At 36.9% G+C, this 17,756-nt stretch overlaps 1 protein-coding gene and 1 long non-coding RNA gene across 6 annotated transcripts in view; one reads left to right on the forward strand and one right to left on the reverse strand.

The window, feature by feature from the left end:
• The window catches only part of LOC117664796 (uncharacterized), a 45,498-nt gene that overhangs the window by 899 nt on the left and 26,843 nt on the right, over positions 1-17,756 (forward strand). The gene's annotated exons all lie outside the window — the stretch shown is intronic.
• Positions 6,089-17,756, reverse strand: part of ANKRD17 (ankyrin repeat domain 17) — a 139,005-nt gene continuing 127,337 nt past the window's right edge. For all 4 annotated transcript variants that reach the window (XM_060691728.2, XM_060691727.2, XM_087892253.1 and 1 more), the window contains exons 29-34: positions 16,000-17,666; positions 10,438-10,635; positions 9,730-9,981; positions 7,933-8,108; positions 7,362-7,526; positions 6,089-6,670 (exon numbers count right to left, since the gene is read on the reverse strand). In XM_060691728.2, coding sequence (XP_060547711.1) covers positions 6,611-6,670; positions 7,362-7,526; positions 7,933-8,108; positions 9,730-9,981; positions 10,438-10,635; positions 16,000-17,666 — 2,518 coding nt within the window. In that variant the 3' untranslated portion in view covers positions 6,089-6,610. The remainder of the gene's footprint in view (positions 6,671-7,361; positions 7,527-7,932; positions 8,109-9,729; positions 9,982-10,437; positions 10,636-15,999; positions 17,667-17,756) is intronic.

The raw sequence follows: 17,756 nt of genomic DNA on the forward strand, positions 1-17,756 counted from the left end.
TTTCCGTTCAAGCATTCACATTTATTTGCAAATGTGATTGTAATGTGAAAGGTTATTTCACTCCCTAACTTCCCACTAGGTATCTGTACAGTTCATGGCACATGTTTGATTTTTGCATTTGATTCTTGAAAACAAAATAAATATCTTGACTTATTTTTTTTAGAGTGGAATATCAAATCCAAATCTAATTTGATTATTTACACAAATTCAGTCAGTACTGAACTAAATTAGCAATTTCAGTATCATGCCAAACAGTCAGTGATGTGGTCATCTGTAGAGCTGAGCATATGTAAACATTTTTGTTTGTTGCAATATTGTGAAATTGCTTTGATAATTAACTGATCCATTATATCTATTAGATTTGTCCAAGTCTTTAAAAAAAAGATGTTATTTTTAGTAATTGATTTCTTTACCTTCAAACAATTTTTATTCTATCATTATTAGAATTTTCTAAATCATTTAAAATGAAAGTATGAAAGATTTAATTTAATAATAATTTTAAAATATTGTTATGAGTTAAAAAATTCATGCTATAAAAAAACCATGAATCTGACTGTCGAAAAAAAAGAACAAATGGAAGAATCTTTTTAAAATATGAAGGATTTATTGCTTAAATTTGTCATCATAAATAGTTACATTTCTTTTGCAAATCTTCTCTGCACTGAAATAATATGAATTGGTGCAGATACTGAAGAAAATTATATTGATGAATAACCCAAAAAGGAAAGGCAAATTGTAGCATCATAAGTTCAGTGATGATGATCATTCCAGCAGAGCAGGTAATGGAAAAAGTATATTTTGAGTGTTTTATTAGATACTGAAAATATATTTCTATCTAATATCTTTCTACAAAAAGAAAGATTATGCATAATAGTTGCAGAATATTTTTGTATATCCTTCAGGTTTTTTGTAGGTACTATATTCTTTATTTCAAGGGATAATATGAACATAGTCTTTTAGAGTATAACATTAAATAGTCATGAAGATGTTAGCATTTATTCAATGTATTATATAATTTAATATAAATGATTCTCAACCTATGATCTGCGGACCCATGGGGGGCTACAATGTTGTCACAGGAGATCCGTGAAGGTTTGAAGAAATGTTACAATTTAAATCTAAGTCTTGGGAGTCAGAGCCATGGTCCAGAATCACAAAAGTTATTTAAAGGGGGTCCATGGTGCAGGCTATACATCCTGCACCTGCTCTCCAGGTGCAGGCTATACATCCCACACTGTCTCCATCCACTCTCCTCCCGTTTCCCACAGCTTGCCCATCCACTGAGAGTGGCAGACCTGAAGATCCAAAGTTAAAGATGGCTTCCAGGGCTGTCAGTGAGCACATCAGAAAATATTGTGGCTCCAATTTATACTAAGTCAAAACAAAACCCAGGAAGATGCTCCTGGATTATTGTATTCATTACTGCCAAAAATTACAGGATCACAATCAAATTTCCATTAGCTGTGGTGACTTGAAGGAGAGTTTAATTTTTTAAGGAGGACATTTTGAAATCAGTAGTGACAATATATCCTGAGAATTGAACTGTTTCCCTACTGTCAGAGCATGACAATTGAAGTTAAAATTTACTATTGTTATTTTTACTTTTTTTAATCACCTTTTTTTTTCATTTTATTGTTGCAAACTCTTCAGAGTAGTCCCATGGTAAGTAGTAAATAAATTTAACAATAAAGAAAACAAATATTTTAAATTGAGTGGATGGAATTGGGATAAGTAGACTTTGTTTCTTCATTAGAGGCTATGAAGTCAGGTTATATATATATGGAAGCAGCCCTGTTCAGAGAAGAATGTTTTATTGATAGCTAAAACAGGAAGCTAGAGGAAAATATAATTTCCAGATGGAGAAAAGTTCAGGACGATTGTTGAGATGAAAACTTAATTGACTAATTTAATCAGTTTTTTTTTTAAAATTTGATTTATATGCCGCCCTTCTCCGGAGACTCAGGGCGGCTTACAATGCGTTAAGCAATAGCCTTAATTCTTTTGTATATTTTATACAAAGTCAGCTTATTGCCCCCACAAACTGGGTCCTCATTTCACCTACCTTAGAAAGGATGAAAGGCTGAGTCAACCTTGAGCCTTGGAGAGATTTGAACCAGCAGAAATTGCAGGCAGCTGTGTTAATAACAGGGTGCACTAAACCAGTTTAGCTTCATTTTCTATGACTTTCTCTATTTTATGGTCCCACTAGTTCTTATTTGTAGGCAAATGATATTTCTTGCTAATCTTCCAATGCACCATTGTTGCTCCTTTGTCATACCATTGTTTGTAGTCAATCTGTGCAATCTTCTTATATCAGCTATTACTTTAGCTTTTTGCAAAGGCGGCACTTGCTATCTGTTGCTACTTGGCTTTGTATGCATTTGTTAAGGTTTGGTCTTGTGCAGCCAGAATTAGCCTCCCTGTCTCTTTCCTGCATTTGGCCATTGCCAGGTCTTGTTATCTTCTTTATCTTTTTTTTAAAAATGTACTGGCCATGTAATACTTTATCTTCCATGCCACTTTTCTGTTTTTATTATTAAATTTATTTACCACCTATGTCACTAAAGGGCCACTCTAGATGGCTTACAATAAAAAATAAGTAAGGAAGTTTAAACAAAGCGGACATAAAGATAATAGAACAATAAAATAAAAATATAATAAAAAGAAAATGCACTAGTAAAAAATGGGCATGTGGGGAGGTGGAGTCTGCTGTCAATCTAGCAGCTACTTCCAGAATTGAACTCTCCCATTAGATCTCCAGGCCAACTTTCAGAGCCAGGTCTTTAGGCTCTATGGAAGGATAGGAGATTGAGGATAGATCTTACCCTAGAGGGCAGATGTTCCAAAGAGCAGATGCTGCAGCAGAGAAGGTTCTTCTGGAGCCCAACAATCAAAATTCTTTATGACAAAACTTTGGAGACATCTATGCTCTGCTGCGTATCCAATTGACAGTGGGTTATTTTAAATTTAATCAAACTGCCTAAAGATGAATAATACTAAGTTATAATGTAGAATCGTTAAAATCATGAAGCTTTATCTATACAACTTAAACATTTTTCATGCTCTTAGAAGTACAGAATAGGGAGGAGCCATTATTAAATCCCATCCCTTGTTTAACAATCTAAAACTAAAACATGTCTTGATCTCATGCATTTCTAGTTGTGTTCCTTCTAATACCGTGTTTCCTGAAAATAAGACCCTGTCTTATATTTTTTTGAACCATGAAATAAGCTTGGCCTTATTGCCATGTGCTCAAAAGCCCGATTGGGCTTATTATCAGGGGATGTCTTATTTTGGGGAAAACAGGGTATGTATCTGTGTGGTCTGTGTTAGCATTTTGTAAGCATATAAGAAATATATTCTTTCTAATATATTGGGACAATTAGATGCAAGATTAAGGGAGATTAAGTATGGATTAGTTTATAGCTAAACTATCAGAATGGACAGAATAGTCTCTTCCAGCAGCCTCTGCGTATGTCAACATGTGGACAAATGTCAAATTGCAAAAAGGGATTTAGTTCAATTTTGTGCATTAGTTTTTCATTGTAGCATCCCCACGGGATGTGTCATTGACACGCATATCACGACATCAATATGTATAGAAAGCACATAGGAAAAGCACATATTGTACATGAGGCCTCAAGCAGAGAACAGGTTAGAAATTTAACTTGGAATTAGACAGCCCACAATATTTTGGCTATGGCAGGATATTTACTTTTACTATATTTTCAAAGATTTATTATTTTCCTTTCTAGGTTTCAGTAGAGAAGGAATACTTTGCCTTTTTTGTAAACTCAATTCAATCTTGGTGGTATTACTCTATGTATATGGAATTATGGAGAAGATCAGCCTTCAAATGTTTAAACTACACAAGTTCAAGAACTGAGGAAAAGAAATTACCAACAAGACTTTTTGAGGAAAATACTATTTAAAAGCTGTATTTCAAGTGCAACTGCATCTATATAGTATCGAAGATTATGAGTAGTATAAGAAAGGAAACCCTAGAAAGGAGCCTGTCCAAAAGTTGAAAAAGAGATGTTTAGGCTACTTCTATTAAGAAAGCTGTGATTATGGTATGGGGGTTTAATTTTTAAAAATTAAATGTTTTGCTTCTGTATGCAACTATGATTAATTACACTCATGTGTTGCGGTTTATCCATTACTTATAAAAGTATTTTTGATAACCAGAACTGTACTTCATATAAGACTAGCATTCAGACTTATGTATGAATATGGGGTAAAATCGTTTTTCCAAATTTAAAATCCTGTGAATTATGCATTGAGCTATCCAGGGTTCCATGAATTATTTAATTACTTAAATATATATATTTAAGTATATATATATATATACTGCATATATATATATATATTGCAAATAGTTTGTGGATGTGTTTCAGAATAAAGACCTAGAAGGTCTCAAAAAAAAAGAACATGTTCCTTGTCTTTATTGGTCAAGTATGCATTACATTTGAAATATAAAAAGTGTTCCAAAAATGTTCCTAATACAGACTTCTAGCATCTACCCGCCCAGGATTTTAATTTGACAAGGCTTATTTCATAAACAAGACATGAAGTGTTTCAATCTGTTCTATTAATATTTTTGCTTTCAACAAAATACAGATCGCTTTAATAAGAAACCACATCCTAGGAAACTTAGCTGAACCTGACAATATATTTTATTGTAATAAATACTAAGCAGCAACTACTCTGCTGAAGGATTATTTTAAAGAAGCAAAAATAATCCTAATTAGCTGTAGTAAGCATAAACTAAAAGATAGTTGCAAATATTATATAAAATAGTTAAATAGCATTATTCCCCCACCCATTAAAGTGCTAAAAATTAGGTTGGTATGTTTTTCTCCTTTCCATCAACAGCTATTTGGTTAGACATTCTTTTTGCTACAACCAATTTCAAATATTTCATTAGGTATAGTAAAAGATAATGGAAAGGTTATTTTAAGAGCACCAATAGATGGCATGTACACAGACAAACTTATTTATTCATGAGTCAACATTTTTAAATGTGCATTAACAAGGCTGCAGGATTCTTTGGGAAAGTCATTTTTCTTGCTGGCTTTATACCTGAAACAGCAGTTTAGAATTTACTAAAAACTGAGCTGGTTAAGTAATCTGAATTTCACTTGTATAAACCTTGTGTTGAACCACTAACGCTATTCTGTAGGAGTAAGCCCTACTAAATTCAATGACACTTACTTCTAAAATGATAGGTAGAAGCTTGCAGTGTAATTCCATATACGAAACAGCTACTGTAACAGAGTTCATTTCTTTCAACTAGCAAAGAATAGACACTGGCTTCTTGAGTAGGACAGCTTATAAAATTTAAAAATACATACCACATGCACAAACATATCTGTTATTTAGATTTTAGAAGTACATGGGACAGGTGGTAACAATTATAATTAGTTGTCACCATTTGCCACAGGTACTTCTAAAATCTTCTAGATTGAAATAGATTTTCCAAATTAGTACTCTAATGTTTTCTTTTAGGCAGTGGAAATAACCCAGAGTCATATACATTTTGATACGGAATCTTGCAAATAAATCTAACCAAGATTAATTTCAGAATAGATTATTCCCTTGGCCTGATAATTCAGTATCTTCTAAATTTAAGCCATTTTTATCAATAAAGTTCTTAGCAGAAAACAATGGCCAATTCATTCTGACTCTTTTTTTTTAAAAAAACAAACCCTTGCCAGTAACTGATAGACAATAGAAAGCGAAGGTGGAGTATTTTCAAACTAGTTGCAGACAATAATTTTATTAACCCATCTTTGTAGTAATGTAGTTAGACTATCTTAACACTGAAATGTATTAATAATATTGAAGGGGGGAGACTTGGAAGTGCCTAAATATAATGATTAAGGATCTGTATTTGTATTTTTGTCTTGTTCAACATTTATAGAGTAGCTATAGGGGAAGAATTTTGCATAAATGTATTTCATTTATAAAATTAAATTTATAATGAATAAATACCAAATCTCATTGTATAAACCTACTATAAGGTTATGGAAGAAACTTATAAATAATGCCCATTTTATGCATACTTAAAATTACACAACTAGAAAAGTAATGCTTATTAATATTTTAATGTATGAAGAAAACATCCAGACTGCTGTTTATGAAGATACATCTGTCACATTAAAGTTGAGCCTCTATACTGACATACCGGAAAGATTTACTTTCTGCTATCCATTTCTGTTATGTAAACAATTGTACATTTATCTGCCATTCTAAAACAGGATCAAGTTTACATAATTTTGCTAAATTTCTGTGTATGCCCAAAAGCAGCTTACAGTACTAAAAACCAACCAGCCAAAGAACAGCCTCAAAAAAAAGTTATGTCCAAATTAATAATAATCAAGGATAAAAGAAAATGAAACTAAGAGAGGCTAAGATGAACCATATGGTGGAATGGGCAGTCAATGTTCACAGAGAAGTGTCAGTATGTTCTTCTGAAAAGCCTACACACATCAGTCCAATACAACCAAAGAATAATTTGAAAGTTGAGGAGAACTGCATTTGCCATCCGTAGTCTCCTATAAACCAAAAAAAAAAAAAAAATCTTCAGTCTATCGAAGATGATCTGGATTCAACCAAGCTGGTTCATATGCACACTGCTCATATGTGGTGCCCATGTTCCTGTCCAAACCTGGGGAGGAGAGTAGACATTTTAAGCTATGCAGAGCTTTAATTGTCAAATAAACACACAAATAAATAGAATTGTCATTAATTCCCACTTAACGTATGTAAATTATCTCAATTGGCTACTCTTTAAAGTAAAATATAAACACATGGAAGGTTTGATCCATTTTGAGAATGATGTGCATGCTACTTGTATATCATTGTGTGAAATATTACTACCACTTTTATTTGTTAAACTCATTATTCATTATCAATTAGAAATTAACATTTGGGCTAAATCTGCTACTTATAAGGTCTCCAAAATCAAGAAATATTGAACATTAAGAATAAAAAATGACAAGGTTTTTATGTCCTCAGAATATCCTATTCCCTTCTCACCTAAATATCCATTCTTCTATGATCTTTTTACCCACTTGTACAAAATGGCCCGATGAAACTCTGCATTATTACTCAAACTAAATTTCCTCAATTTTTAGATTGTTGGTACAATTATATAAATATTGTTTGGGCAATACATATGCAACATACAAATGTCATCCAAAATCTGTCATTGGAATACTATTAACTATAGGAATTAAGAAAACTAAAAGTAATGCTGAGACACATTATAGACAAAGAGAATAATAAAGCTTCTCTTTTTTCCAGTTCTGAAAGGGAACATTTGTCCATAAATACTAATCTAAAATATTGATACTTACTGTCTGGGGGCCATTAGTCTCTGCAGAATTTGAAACCATCTTTATCAACGAATTCCAAGTTGGGTCACCAGCATGAGGCCCATTGAATATGGGTCCACCAGTACCATCTGCTATGGGTGCAACAGGAGGAATCATTGCATTTCCATACACTGAAAAAGGCATGCCCTGTCAAGAATAGAATAATGAATTATTTTATTCATATCTTCACAGAGCCAAAAAAGCTATTGTATTCCTGATTTTAGATATATGCATATTTCAAGAGAAGTTTGTATTATGAATTGTCTACAATCTAATGATCTTAATTTAGATTACATGTGCTAAAAACATGAGAATTCCTAAGTTAATGTCTTCTGATTTTGCAATTGGGGCAGTATACAAAAATTAAAAATAGATATATCCATATGTGAAAATATTTTATAAAATTACTTCTTGATACATGTAAGAAAGATTTAAATATTAGCGAAGTGATTGGTATATACTCATTTCCTAGCTATTTAAACAACGCTTAAACAGGAAAAAACATTTAAACAACAAAAAACTGGCCAATCATCTAAATGTTAGATTAGATTACCCCAACTTTAGGGAAGTCCATGTATCCTGCAGGAACATGCTGATGGAATGTACCAGAAGGAGTTACAATTCCTGTGCTCTCTCTCTCCATTGCTTGATGTGAGAATACTCCTGGATCAGACATCGGCCTGTGAATCATATGGTTTCCCATTCCACTGTGACACCAATCTACTTTATCTAGGAAGAAAAAAAAGAGTATAACTATTAATGTATTCTTATTTATCTTATCACTTAGTTTCTAAAAACTAAAGAAAAAGGCACTCTTCTCATTTAGCTTCAAATAATGTCACAATAAGGTTTAAAAGATAAGTTTTTAAAGCAGGACATAACTGAGAGACCACCACTGTCAACCATCACTACCTTCTCCATCTCAGATATGCCAACAACAACCAAGTTTCCTACACCTGACTCCATCCCTATGGGTCCCTCACCTGGGGTGATCCTAGAAAAAAAGGTGTGAGGTCTATTCACAGACAAAAGTCTGGAAAAGCACCAGGCCCAGACAGGGTAACTCCTTCTTGCTCTATGTTGATCAACTGGCCCCATCTTCACCTGCATCAAAATCCCCATTCAATTAGCATTGGAGCCCCCTCTTCCTTTTTCTATATACCAATGACTGAATCTTGAAGGATCCCTCTGTTAAGGTACTGAAGTGTGTGTCATTGGTCTCATCAAGACAATAATGAGTTTGCATGTAGATGGGAGGTAGAACAATTGGCCCTGTGGTGCAGCTGGAACAATCTGGAGCTGAAAACTTTTAAAACTGTAGAGATAATAGGAGATTTTAGGAGAAGCTCTCCTGTTTTACAAATTCTTATAATACTAGGCAACAGAGTATCAACACTAGAGATCTTCAAGTTTCTGGGTTCTATAATCGTCCAGGACTTGAAATAGACACCTAATATTAAACTATCATTAAGAAGGTGTAAATGTATTCTTTGAGGAATCTACCTGCCTCTGAGTTCTGCTTTTGATGGATGTCTTACTCGGAACGCTGACAGAAGGCATAACAAAGAATGTTCTTTCTGCTTCAACTGAGTCTGTCATTTGTACCTCTATAACTGTCTGGTTTGGCAACAGCCACCAAGCAGGACAAGTAGAGATTTCAATGGATAGTTAGGACTGCAGGAAACAAGTGCAACCTGCATGCCTTCCACCGAGGACTTATATATTGCATGAACCAGAAAGTGGGCCAGAAAACATCTACAGACTGCTCACTTCCTGGACATAAACTGTTTCAACTTCTCCCCTAGGATGCCACTGTAGGGCATTGCATGCCAAAACAGCTAGACATGAAGATAGTTCCCCCGCCGCCCCATGCCACACACACCCTGCCCCCCCCATGCCACACCTAACTCCCACAGCATTGTCTTATGCCTAAAGATATAAGTAGATATAAGTAGTAGGCTATATTGTTATTATCCTTGTCATGTTCTCATCTTTCCATCCTTCTTATCTTTCCTACTACCTTCTCCTATTGGTATTTTAGGATTTATCACTTCTTATGATTTATGATCTATGACTTATTACTGTGTTATTTATGTTATTTGTATGTACACTGAAAGCTTATGCACCAGAGACAAATTCCTTGTTTGTCCAATCACACTTGAGCAACAAAGAATTCTATTCTATTCTAATAATCCTTTAATGGCATTAATTAGCAATTTAATATGGAGATACCAGAAAATTAATACTAGTATTTCTGGGAGAAGCTTCTATTTTAACATTTAAATTATTCCTTTTCTACATTTTGTTTCAATAAGACATTATTGGAAGTTGAGTAGAAGACAATACATACCACCTTGATTTCCTCCTAGGCCTTCAAAAGACCATATACCACTATGACCAACTGGAGCAGCTAAGTTACTTCCTATAACAGCAGGTGTAGATGTTCCTGTTTGCCTAATACGTGCAGAACGCTCAGTTCCAATTGGAACAGGAACCTTCCTGTCTTGAGACATACTGCTGGGCTTTTCTGACCCAATTGAAACAGCTGAGGGGGTTGGAGATGCTGCTCTCACTCCAGCAGTCATTGGTTGAGCAGATGGCTCTAAAAGCAAATACATATGAAGAGTGAATTTGCTGTGAATATTTCAAGACAACGACCTTTCTTCCCAATACTTGTTTTTATCCCAGACTCAATAAAATGGGTAACATGAATTAAATATTAAATAATAACAGTTGCAAACAGATAAATTCTGATACCAGAGACTTGATACAACTCTGAAGTAACAGCTTGTAATATTTATAACATGCTATCTAGGGCAAATATACATAGAAGTAATCATTGGAAAGACTTCTGTCACAGTACAGTTTTGCAAACTGTTCAATCGTTATTCTAGAATTTAGTTTACTTGAATAAAATAAAAATATTTCTTGGGTTGTTATTAAAACTTAACTGCAGCTATTATCAATTAGCTTTATTCTACTCTTCTCTAAGATAAGAAATCTGCCAGGAATCTTAATGTATTTGATTATCTTTTAAAGAATGCAACAAAACTCTCACCGTTTGATGCAGAGGAACATGGAGGCAGTAAGTTGAGTGGGGAAAAATGTTGTCTATTAAAATTAGCAGCCGTTGGTGCTCCACCAAGAGCAGTTCCTGATGCATATACTTGGCCACTTGAAAGATTTGAGGCAAAGTTACCCAAATGTGCAGAAGGAGGTGTAACAGAACCATAAGGTGAATCCAGACCAACAATTCCTGTAAAATTATGTGCAAAACATCACTTTCCAAGAGGAACAATGGTGCATGAGTGCTGGTATTGGCATAAAACATAATTTGCTTATTCAATAATGTTAGTAGTAACTAATATATTGCTGTATGAATTTTTTACTTTGAATTTTATATATACCAATAAATCAGTTTATCCACCTTATCAAGAGGAAATTCACATGATCTTTCTACTTGCCTATCAAAATATGCCAGTAATCAACACATCAACCAGATTTCATTTTCTAAAATTTTTAAGCAAATATATCTTCCTTGCAAACTGATGAATCAGAACAGAACAATGTTAATTTTAGTTGTTAAATTGGGACTAGGAATGGAAAAATTTTTTTGCAAGTGAATATTTGCTGGTTTAAATAGAATTAACAAAAACCTGAATTTTCTCAAGTTTCCGAAAACATTATTATTGGAATGAATTTTATTATGTTTATATTCTGGATGATGCCTCATTATACTGTTGAATATTGTTAGGGTTTTGTTTTGTTTTTGCTACTACAGCTGCCAAACAAATTTACTTGCATTTTTTAACATCTATGCCAATTTTATTTGTTTTATTGTATACAAGAATATGTTAAATTATACATCAAAAACAAGGTTTCTGTGCTATGGATGTTAACTCTTCAAATTAGATTAGACAAGAAGCACAACAAGGAACATCAGCACTATTTTTATTATAAGGTTATATTACACAGAAACTTGCAAGGCTGATTGAAAGTATTATTCCCCTCCTCTCAAGGAAGGGTCATTTCTGAAACCCTTTCTAGGTTTCCCATTTGTGAACTGGGCTGCACAAGACCATTGTTTGAGATGTGACTTTTCTTCCATCTTCCAAGGTCATTCCTACATGCCATAACAATGGAATAAGGAATTGTGGATGCAATTTATTTGTGTCAATTTCAACTTGCTTCCTAGCAAATTGGAATTCTTTTGAGGGTTACCAATAATTTTGGCCATGCCTCTACTAACATCCCCCTGAAACATGTAATTCAATCATCAAGAACTTCATTACTAGAATCAATACAACACACTTTGATACCAAACTACCATGTTTCCCCCCAAATACAACTTACCCAGAAAATAAGCCCTCCTTAATTTTTGGGGGTGCGCCTAATATAAAGCCTACCCCAAAAATAAGCCCTAGCAAAGGGGATGGGCGTAGCCAGCCCAGGAGACAGCCCTTCCCTTCCCCGGTCACCTCAGCCCCTTAAAACCATGGTCCATGGATCAGCTGATCCAGTGAGAGCCAGAAGTTCTGTTTCTCCGTGATAAGGCAGAAAGCCATGCAGCCCATCGGAATTGGCTCTCCCCACCCCTTCTACCCAGCTGCTGAAAAGGACAAAAAGGCAGGCAATTCTGAAAGATTGCAGGATGTGTGTGCTTACGGTAGAAGCAAAGCACTGCCTGTCCTTTTCAAGCAATCAAATGTCTGTGTGTATGTGAGAAAGAGACAAAGAGAGAGAGAAACAAACGACAGAGGGGAGTAACAAGAATTGCAGGCAATGCTGTTTGAAAGGGTTTCCTCTCCGCTGTTTCTCTCCCTCCCTCCCTCCCCCCCTCTCTCTCTCACACACACACACAGAGAGAGAGATTTGATAAGAAATGGCAGAGGGCAGGCAACCGGATAAGGGGACTAACCCTCCCTGCCTTCAGCTCGGCACCTGCTCAGGGGGTGCCCCGAGGCCCGGTCTCTGCGCGGGCAACTCCCCACTCTGTCAATGTGACAAATGGGCTCCCTCGCAGTGCCCCCTCTCCTACGTGAAGCAGCGGCCGGTGCGGGTTCCATCTGCATGGCCATGAAGCGGGATCTGCATGACCGGTTCTTACCCGCAGCATTGGCGGCCTGGATTGGGTCATCTTTGGCCAGCTGAGATAAGCAGGCCAGACTCGGTGAGCTGGAGGTGCTGCGCATATGCAGCTGCCTCCCAAGAAGAGAAGAGTATGCCGGAGACCAAACGCTGAGCCTCACCAGCATCGGAAATCAGAGACCTTCTAGGCATACTGGCCACATAAAGGCAGCCCAAATCCTCGGGTTGTTTGCAACTCAAGCGAGCTGCACAGCCATCTGCCCCAAACCAAGTGGCAGGGAGGCTTCAGGACGACGCTTGGGACTGCCCAGCAGAGGACAGCAGCCTTCTAGCACCCACCGCCCTGGCAAAGGCAAAGAGGAAGCAGGGCTCCTCCAATGGCCTCCCCATCCCCGGTGCTATGCAAGCCCTGGTGCTATGCAAGCCCCGGAGCAGCGCCGGGAAGCTGGGGGTATCCCAGGATTGCAATGCTGAAGGCTTTGGAGGGTGGGAAACTTTTTCAGTGATTGGCAGGAAAATGGGGAGGGGGATTTTCCTGCCTGTCCTCCTATTCTCTGTCTGTGCTGAGCTTAAGAATAGAAGGCCAGGCAGGAAAATGCCCATTTTCCTGCCAATCGCTGAAAAGGCTCCCCCCCTCAAGCCTTCAGTGTATCTCAGAATTGCAATGCTGAAGGCTCAGCAGGAAAATGTTGTTTAAAGAAGACATGCAGGCTCAGATCAGCAGAGCTGCCTCTGTTTTTGGAGCCTGACTGTCCTCCGGCAAATAGCTGAGCTGAGCTGAGCTGCGTTTTTGGCTAAACAGCTGATTTTGTTTTGCGGAGCTGTTTAGTGAAGACATGCAGGCTCAGCTATCTTCTGACCCATTATATAGAGATATTCATCTAATGGAATTAAGTCAGATATCAGGAAACAGAATTACCCTCCTTACAAGACCAACAGACTAAATAATACAGCCAGATCAATACTGAGGGTAGATCAACTAAAAGCAGACTATCAAGACAGAACAACAGACTACTATTGGTTGCCACTTATAACTCACAGCTAGAGCTCCATTTAAATGTGTTACTTAATAAACTATAACTATAATGTACAATAGCATTGCTGAGGCATCTTCAGCTTTGTGTAATCCAGACAAGAAGCATACTAGCTCTAGGTTTACAGTAATGTAAGGTTGTATTAACAGAATCTTGCAAATCTGAAAGTATATCTCTCTCCTATTGCATTTATAGTCCAAGAAATTAAAGAGGGTCCTTCTGAGGTGTTCGTCACACCCCCATTTGTTTGGCGAGTTCAGCTGCCACTTTTCTTAACGCTGATTAGTCTATGGAAGCTCTTCCTCCAGTTTCCCAAAGTAATTTCCAAATGCTATTACAGGCACCGAGTTGCATATCCATATCCAATACAATTAATTAAACTGAAATGTGACTGAAACAGTTTTTCATAAATAACAAGAAAGAACAGGACAATGGGAACTAGATTCTGCCAAATTCAGGTGTCTGCTTTGCCCCTAAAATTATACCAACACATCACAGATCCATCGACTATACCCACAAGGTTAGAGGCCCCTAATTTTTTTAAAAAATACCTTTAATTAAAGATAATAAATACCCAACAGTAAAGGAACCATAAATCCTTAGCTTTCACAGTTTTATTAACCAGAACTTGGGTTATAAAACTCAGTATCATTCATATAATGATGATGCCTATTCCTGTTATGGAAGATGACCTCACTCAGCAGCCTCATATAGATGTTAAACAGAACGGATGGCAATCCATCAACTAGGCGCTTCAGGCTTGACCTCTTCTACCCTGACATGGAGAAAGGAGAACTGCAGCACCATGTCTATCATTTTCAACCCCCATGGTTTGAAAATGATTTCTGGTTAACTTTTTGGTTGAGAAAGTTAAAAATGATAGTATCAAAGGCTGCTGAGAAATCAAGGTGAACCAGGATATCTGCACGACTCCCATACTGGCTCTGCCACAGTGCAATCAATGCCATCCCTGTACAACACCCTGACCTGAAACTAGTTTAAATGGGTCCCGATCATCTACTTCTTCTGAGGTCATCTGAAGCTACCCACTATGCCACCTTCTCAATCACTTTTCTTAAAAAGGTAAAGTTAAAGACTTAGATGTAAATTGTCCAGAACAGCTGGGATCAGTAATGGCTTCTTGAGGCGAAGTACACTATTGCCCCTTTAAGGCAAATGGAATCATCTCCTCCCTCAAGGATGATTTCACTGCCAACTAGGAAGGATACGGATCTAACAAACTGGTCGCTAGTTTAACAATCCTATAGACTCTGTGAACTTCCTTGATAGTCAGAGGATCAAACCATTTCCAGTTCATAAGACAGGACAACACTGTGCCTCAGTCAATTTAATTACATATCCACAGTCCAAATCTAATTCAGTATGTATCCAAGTGATTTTATTTATCAGGTGTCTAGGACATTCCTAAAGTAGACTTGTAGATGTTCACATTGGCCTTTCCTCCCCAGCAATGTTCACTTTAAACCAAGCTACTAGTCAGTTATCTGGAGATGCAATTAGAGTGGAAGAGTAGTAATTTCTACCAATCTTATCACCATAACATAATCTTTAATGTTAGCTGTCAAATGGAAGTAGCCAGAAACATTCTTCACTTTTTTTCCAATGGCTGTCTAGGCATCTGTTCTATTAGTTTATTTCCCAGAACTCCTTGGAAAACCAGGGTGACCCAAGATCAATAAATAGGAAAAGCCACAAAAAAATCAATCACATATAAGATCCCTGACAGGTAGAGCTAAAGTCTCAGTCAAATGGCTCACCAAATCCTCAGGAAAAACCTCAGGTTCCCTCTGAATCCATCAGGATCATTAGTTCTCTGGGGTGGACTGTTCTATTGGTCCAAACAAGTGAGATCAATCTATATTATCCATAATGCTTTGCCAATATCACTAAGGTTTTTTTTTCCCAAATTCCCTGTACAGCTGTGAGACAACAGCTCACAAATGAGCTCTCAAATGTTTCAAACTGCATTTTTCATAAATCTGATTATAAGTACTATGTCTTACTTTCTACCGATTTTCCCTATATCTATTTTGAAGTAACAGCATAATGTTTATTTACAAATTGAACTTTATTAAATAAATAAGCCTTTAGCTAAAGAGATTTACAATATTATTCATGTATTTTGGCTGTTAAAAACAGCATGACTGTTAAGTGAAATATTTCTGGGGAAATAAACATTCAAAAAATATAACTTAGTGATCAATAATAATTCACTTTTTTAAGATTAGCATATTGTAATCAATCTAGGATGAGTGAACAGATAAAACCCTTTTGGAGTTACATTTATGTCATGCTCCATTTTATAGCTAAAGCTTTTAGAAAATGAATTTGCATGCACAGCTAGGATATGATCCTATTATTCAGCAGATAGATAAGATTTTACACCAATCAGACTACAGTCCTTGTTATCCAATAATAAAACATTAGAGAGTAATACTGCGCATATGAAATGAGAAAGAGGTGGATTTTATATTTACCTGAGGGATTTGGAGCTGGTCTCTGCAGTGGGGGTCTAAACCCTGGGGCTTTGGAAGTATCTAACTGATGTAATGGATCTGAATTTGACAGAAATGAAGACTTTCCAGACAAAATAGATTCCGGCGTTGTCTGAGATGACAAGACAGAACCACCCCAGAATGCATGAGCTGAGGGAGGGTTATTCTCAAATAGTGTGCTAAATGGTCCAAATGGTAAAGTAGCACTGAAATTGGTGGCCATGGATTTATTTGTAGGGTGGACTGAATTTTGAGAAACACTCTGAGTAGTTAAAGTAGAAGGAATTTGCACTGAAGAAGGAACACTGTGGGGTCTTTTTATGTGGCTGATATTAAGGACTGGAACTGTAGAATTCTGAAGAGGAACTGAATTCTTATGCACAGGATTGGTTCCATGGGAAGGTAGCCTGACAGAGGCATTTTCTATTTTAGCTGGAGCAGAAGACTGAATAGATCCTACTGATGCCTGAGACAAAATATAGTTTGCTGGAGAGTTTACTGAAGCATTAGCATGAGTAACTATCGGGGCAGAAGAACTCACTGTTGTTAAATTTGGAGGTGCAACCATACGAGGATCTTGTATTGGAACCTGAGGCTGTAAAGGTGATCTTGCTTCTTGAGAAAGAGGCCCAAGAGACTGTGGCTGACCCAGATGTTCTGAAGGAATGCCAACAGAACTACTATTTGACTGCCTGTTATTGGCCAAATTTACAGTTTCCACAACTGGTGAGCTACCTACTTCCTGGTCAGAAGATAACACCCTTTTGCTTGGAGAATTTCTTGTACATTCTGAAGGACTATTTCTAGAAATCTTTGCTGACTGGGCCGGTGGTGAAGGGGAAGAAGTGGATGAACCTGGGTATTGCTCTTTGGCTGTAGGAAAAGGATATATGGCATTTGTTGTTGTTGTGCTGTTGTTGCTTGCTGTGGTTGAAATTGTTGTAGTAGTGCTGGATGTTTTCACCACAGTGACGAACAGTTGCCTTCTCACTGAAGGAGAACTGGGACTGCCATTTGCAGAAGAAACAGGCACAGTAGACACCACCGAGTTTGTGGTAGCTGTTGAACTAGAAGTCAAGGAACCCACAGAATTCACTTGACAACCACTGCTGTTTTGATTGTTATGGCGAGGCACGGTGTGAGATTTAGGTGAGTTAGTTGCTCTTGCAGGGCTCAGAGGTCTAACAGGGAAAGGACCCCAAGTGGATTGAGCTGGTGGGAAAGTTCCTCCGAAATGAGTCATGGGCAACCTTGGTGGGCGAATCTGTTGGAAAGTCTGAGCAGCAAGCAATGCATGTGCAAATTGGGGAGGAGGATAGGCTAATGGTAGAGAAACTGGAAATCCAGGCCTAACACTGTTCATGGGATTCTTCACTGTTTTATGGGTACATGCTGATGAAATTGCAGGCACAGAGACTGCTGTAGCAATCTGAGATGATGACGATGATACTGCTACAGTGGTGACTTTGTTCCCAGCTACAGAACTGTGAACTGTTGTAGTGGTGGCATGTGATGATGTTCCTGTTTTGGGATAGGCTGCAGAATTTTTCAAACGATTCTTTGGAATGAGCTCATCAATTTCTTTATCTGGATCTTTAATCAGAGCATTTATAAGTTGTGTTGCTTGTCGTGTTGATTCTGTGCCTCCCCTATAACAAATGCATGAGAACAGTTTAAAAAACAACAACAGATATTTAAGGAAAGGAAATTTAATTACTTTATGGCAACATATATGCTAT

The sequence above is a fragment of the Pantherophis guttatus genome, chromosome 4 (genome assembly GCF_059756535.1).
Source record: "Pantherophis guttatus breed Tessera chromosome 4, ASM5975653v1, whole genome shotgun sequence".
Lineage (NCBI taxonomy): Eukaryota > Metazoa > Chordata > Lepidosauria > Squamata > Colubridae > Pantherophis > Pantherophis guttatus.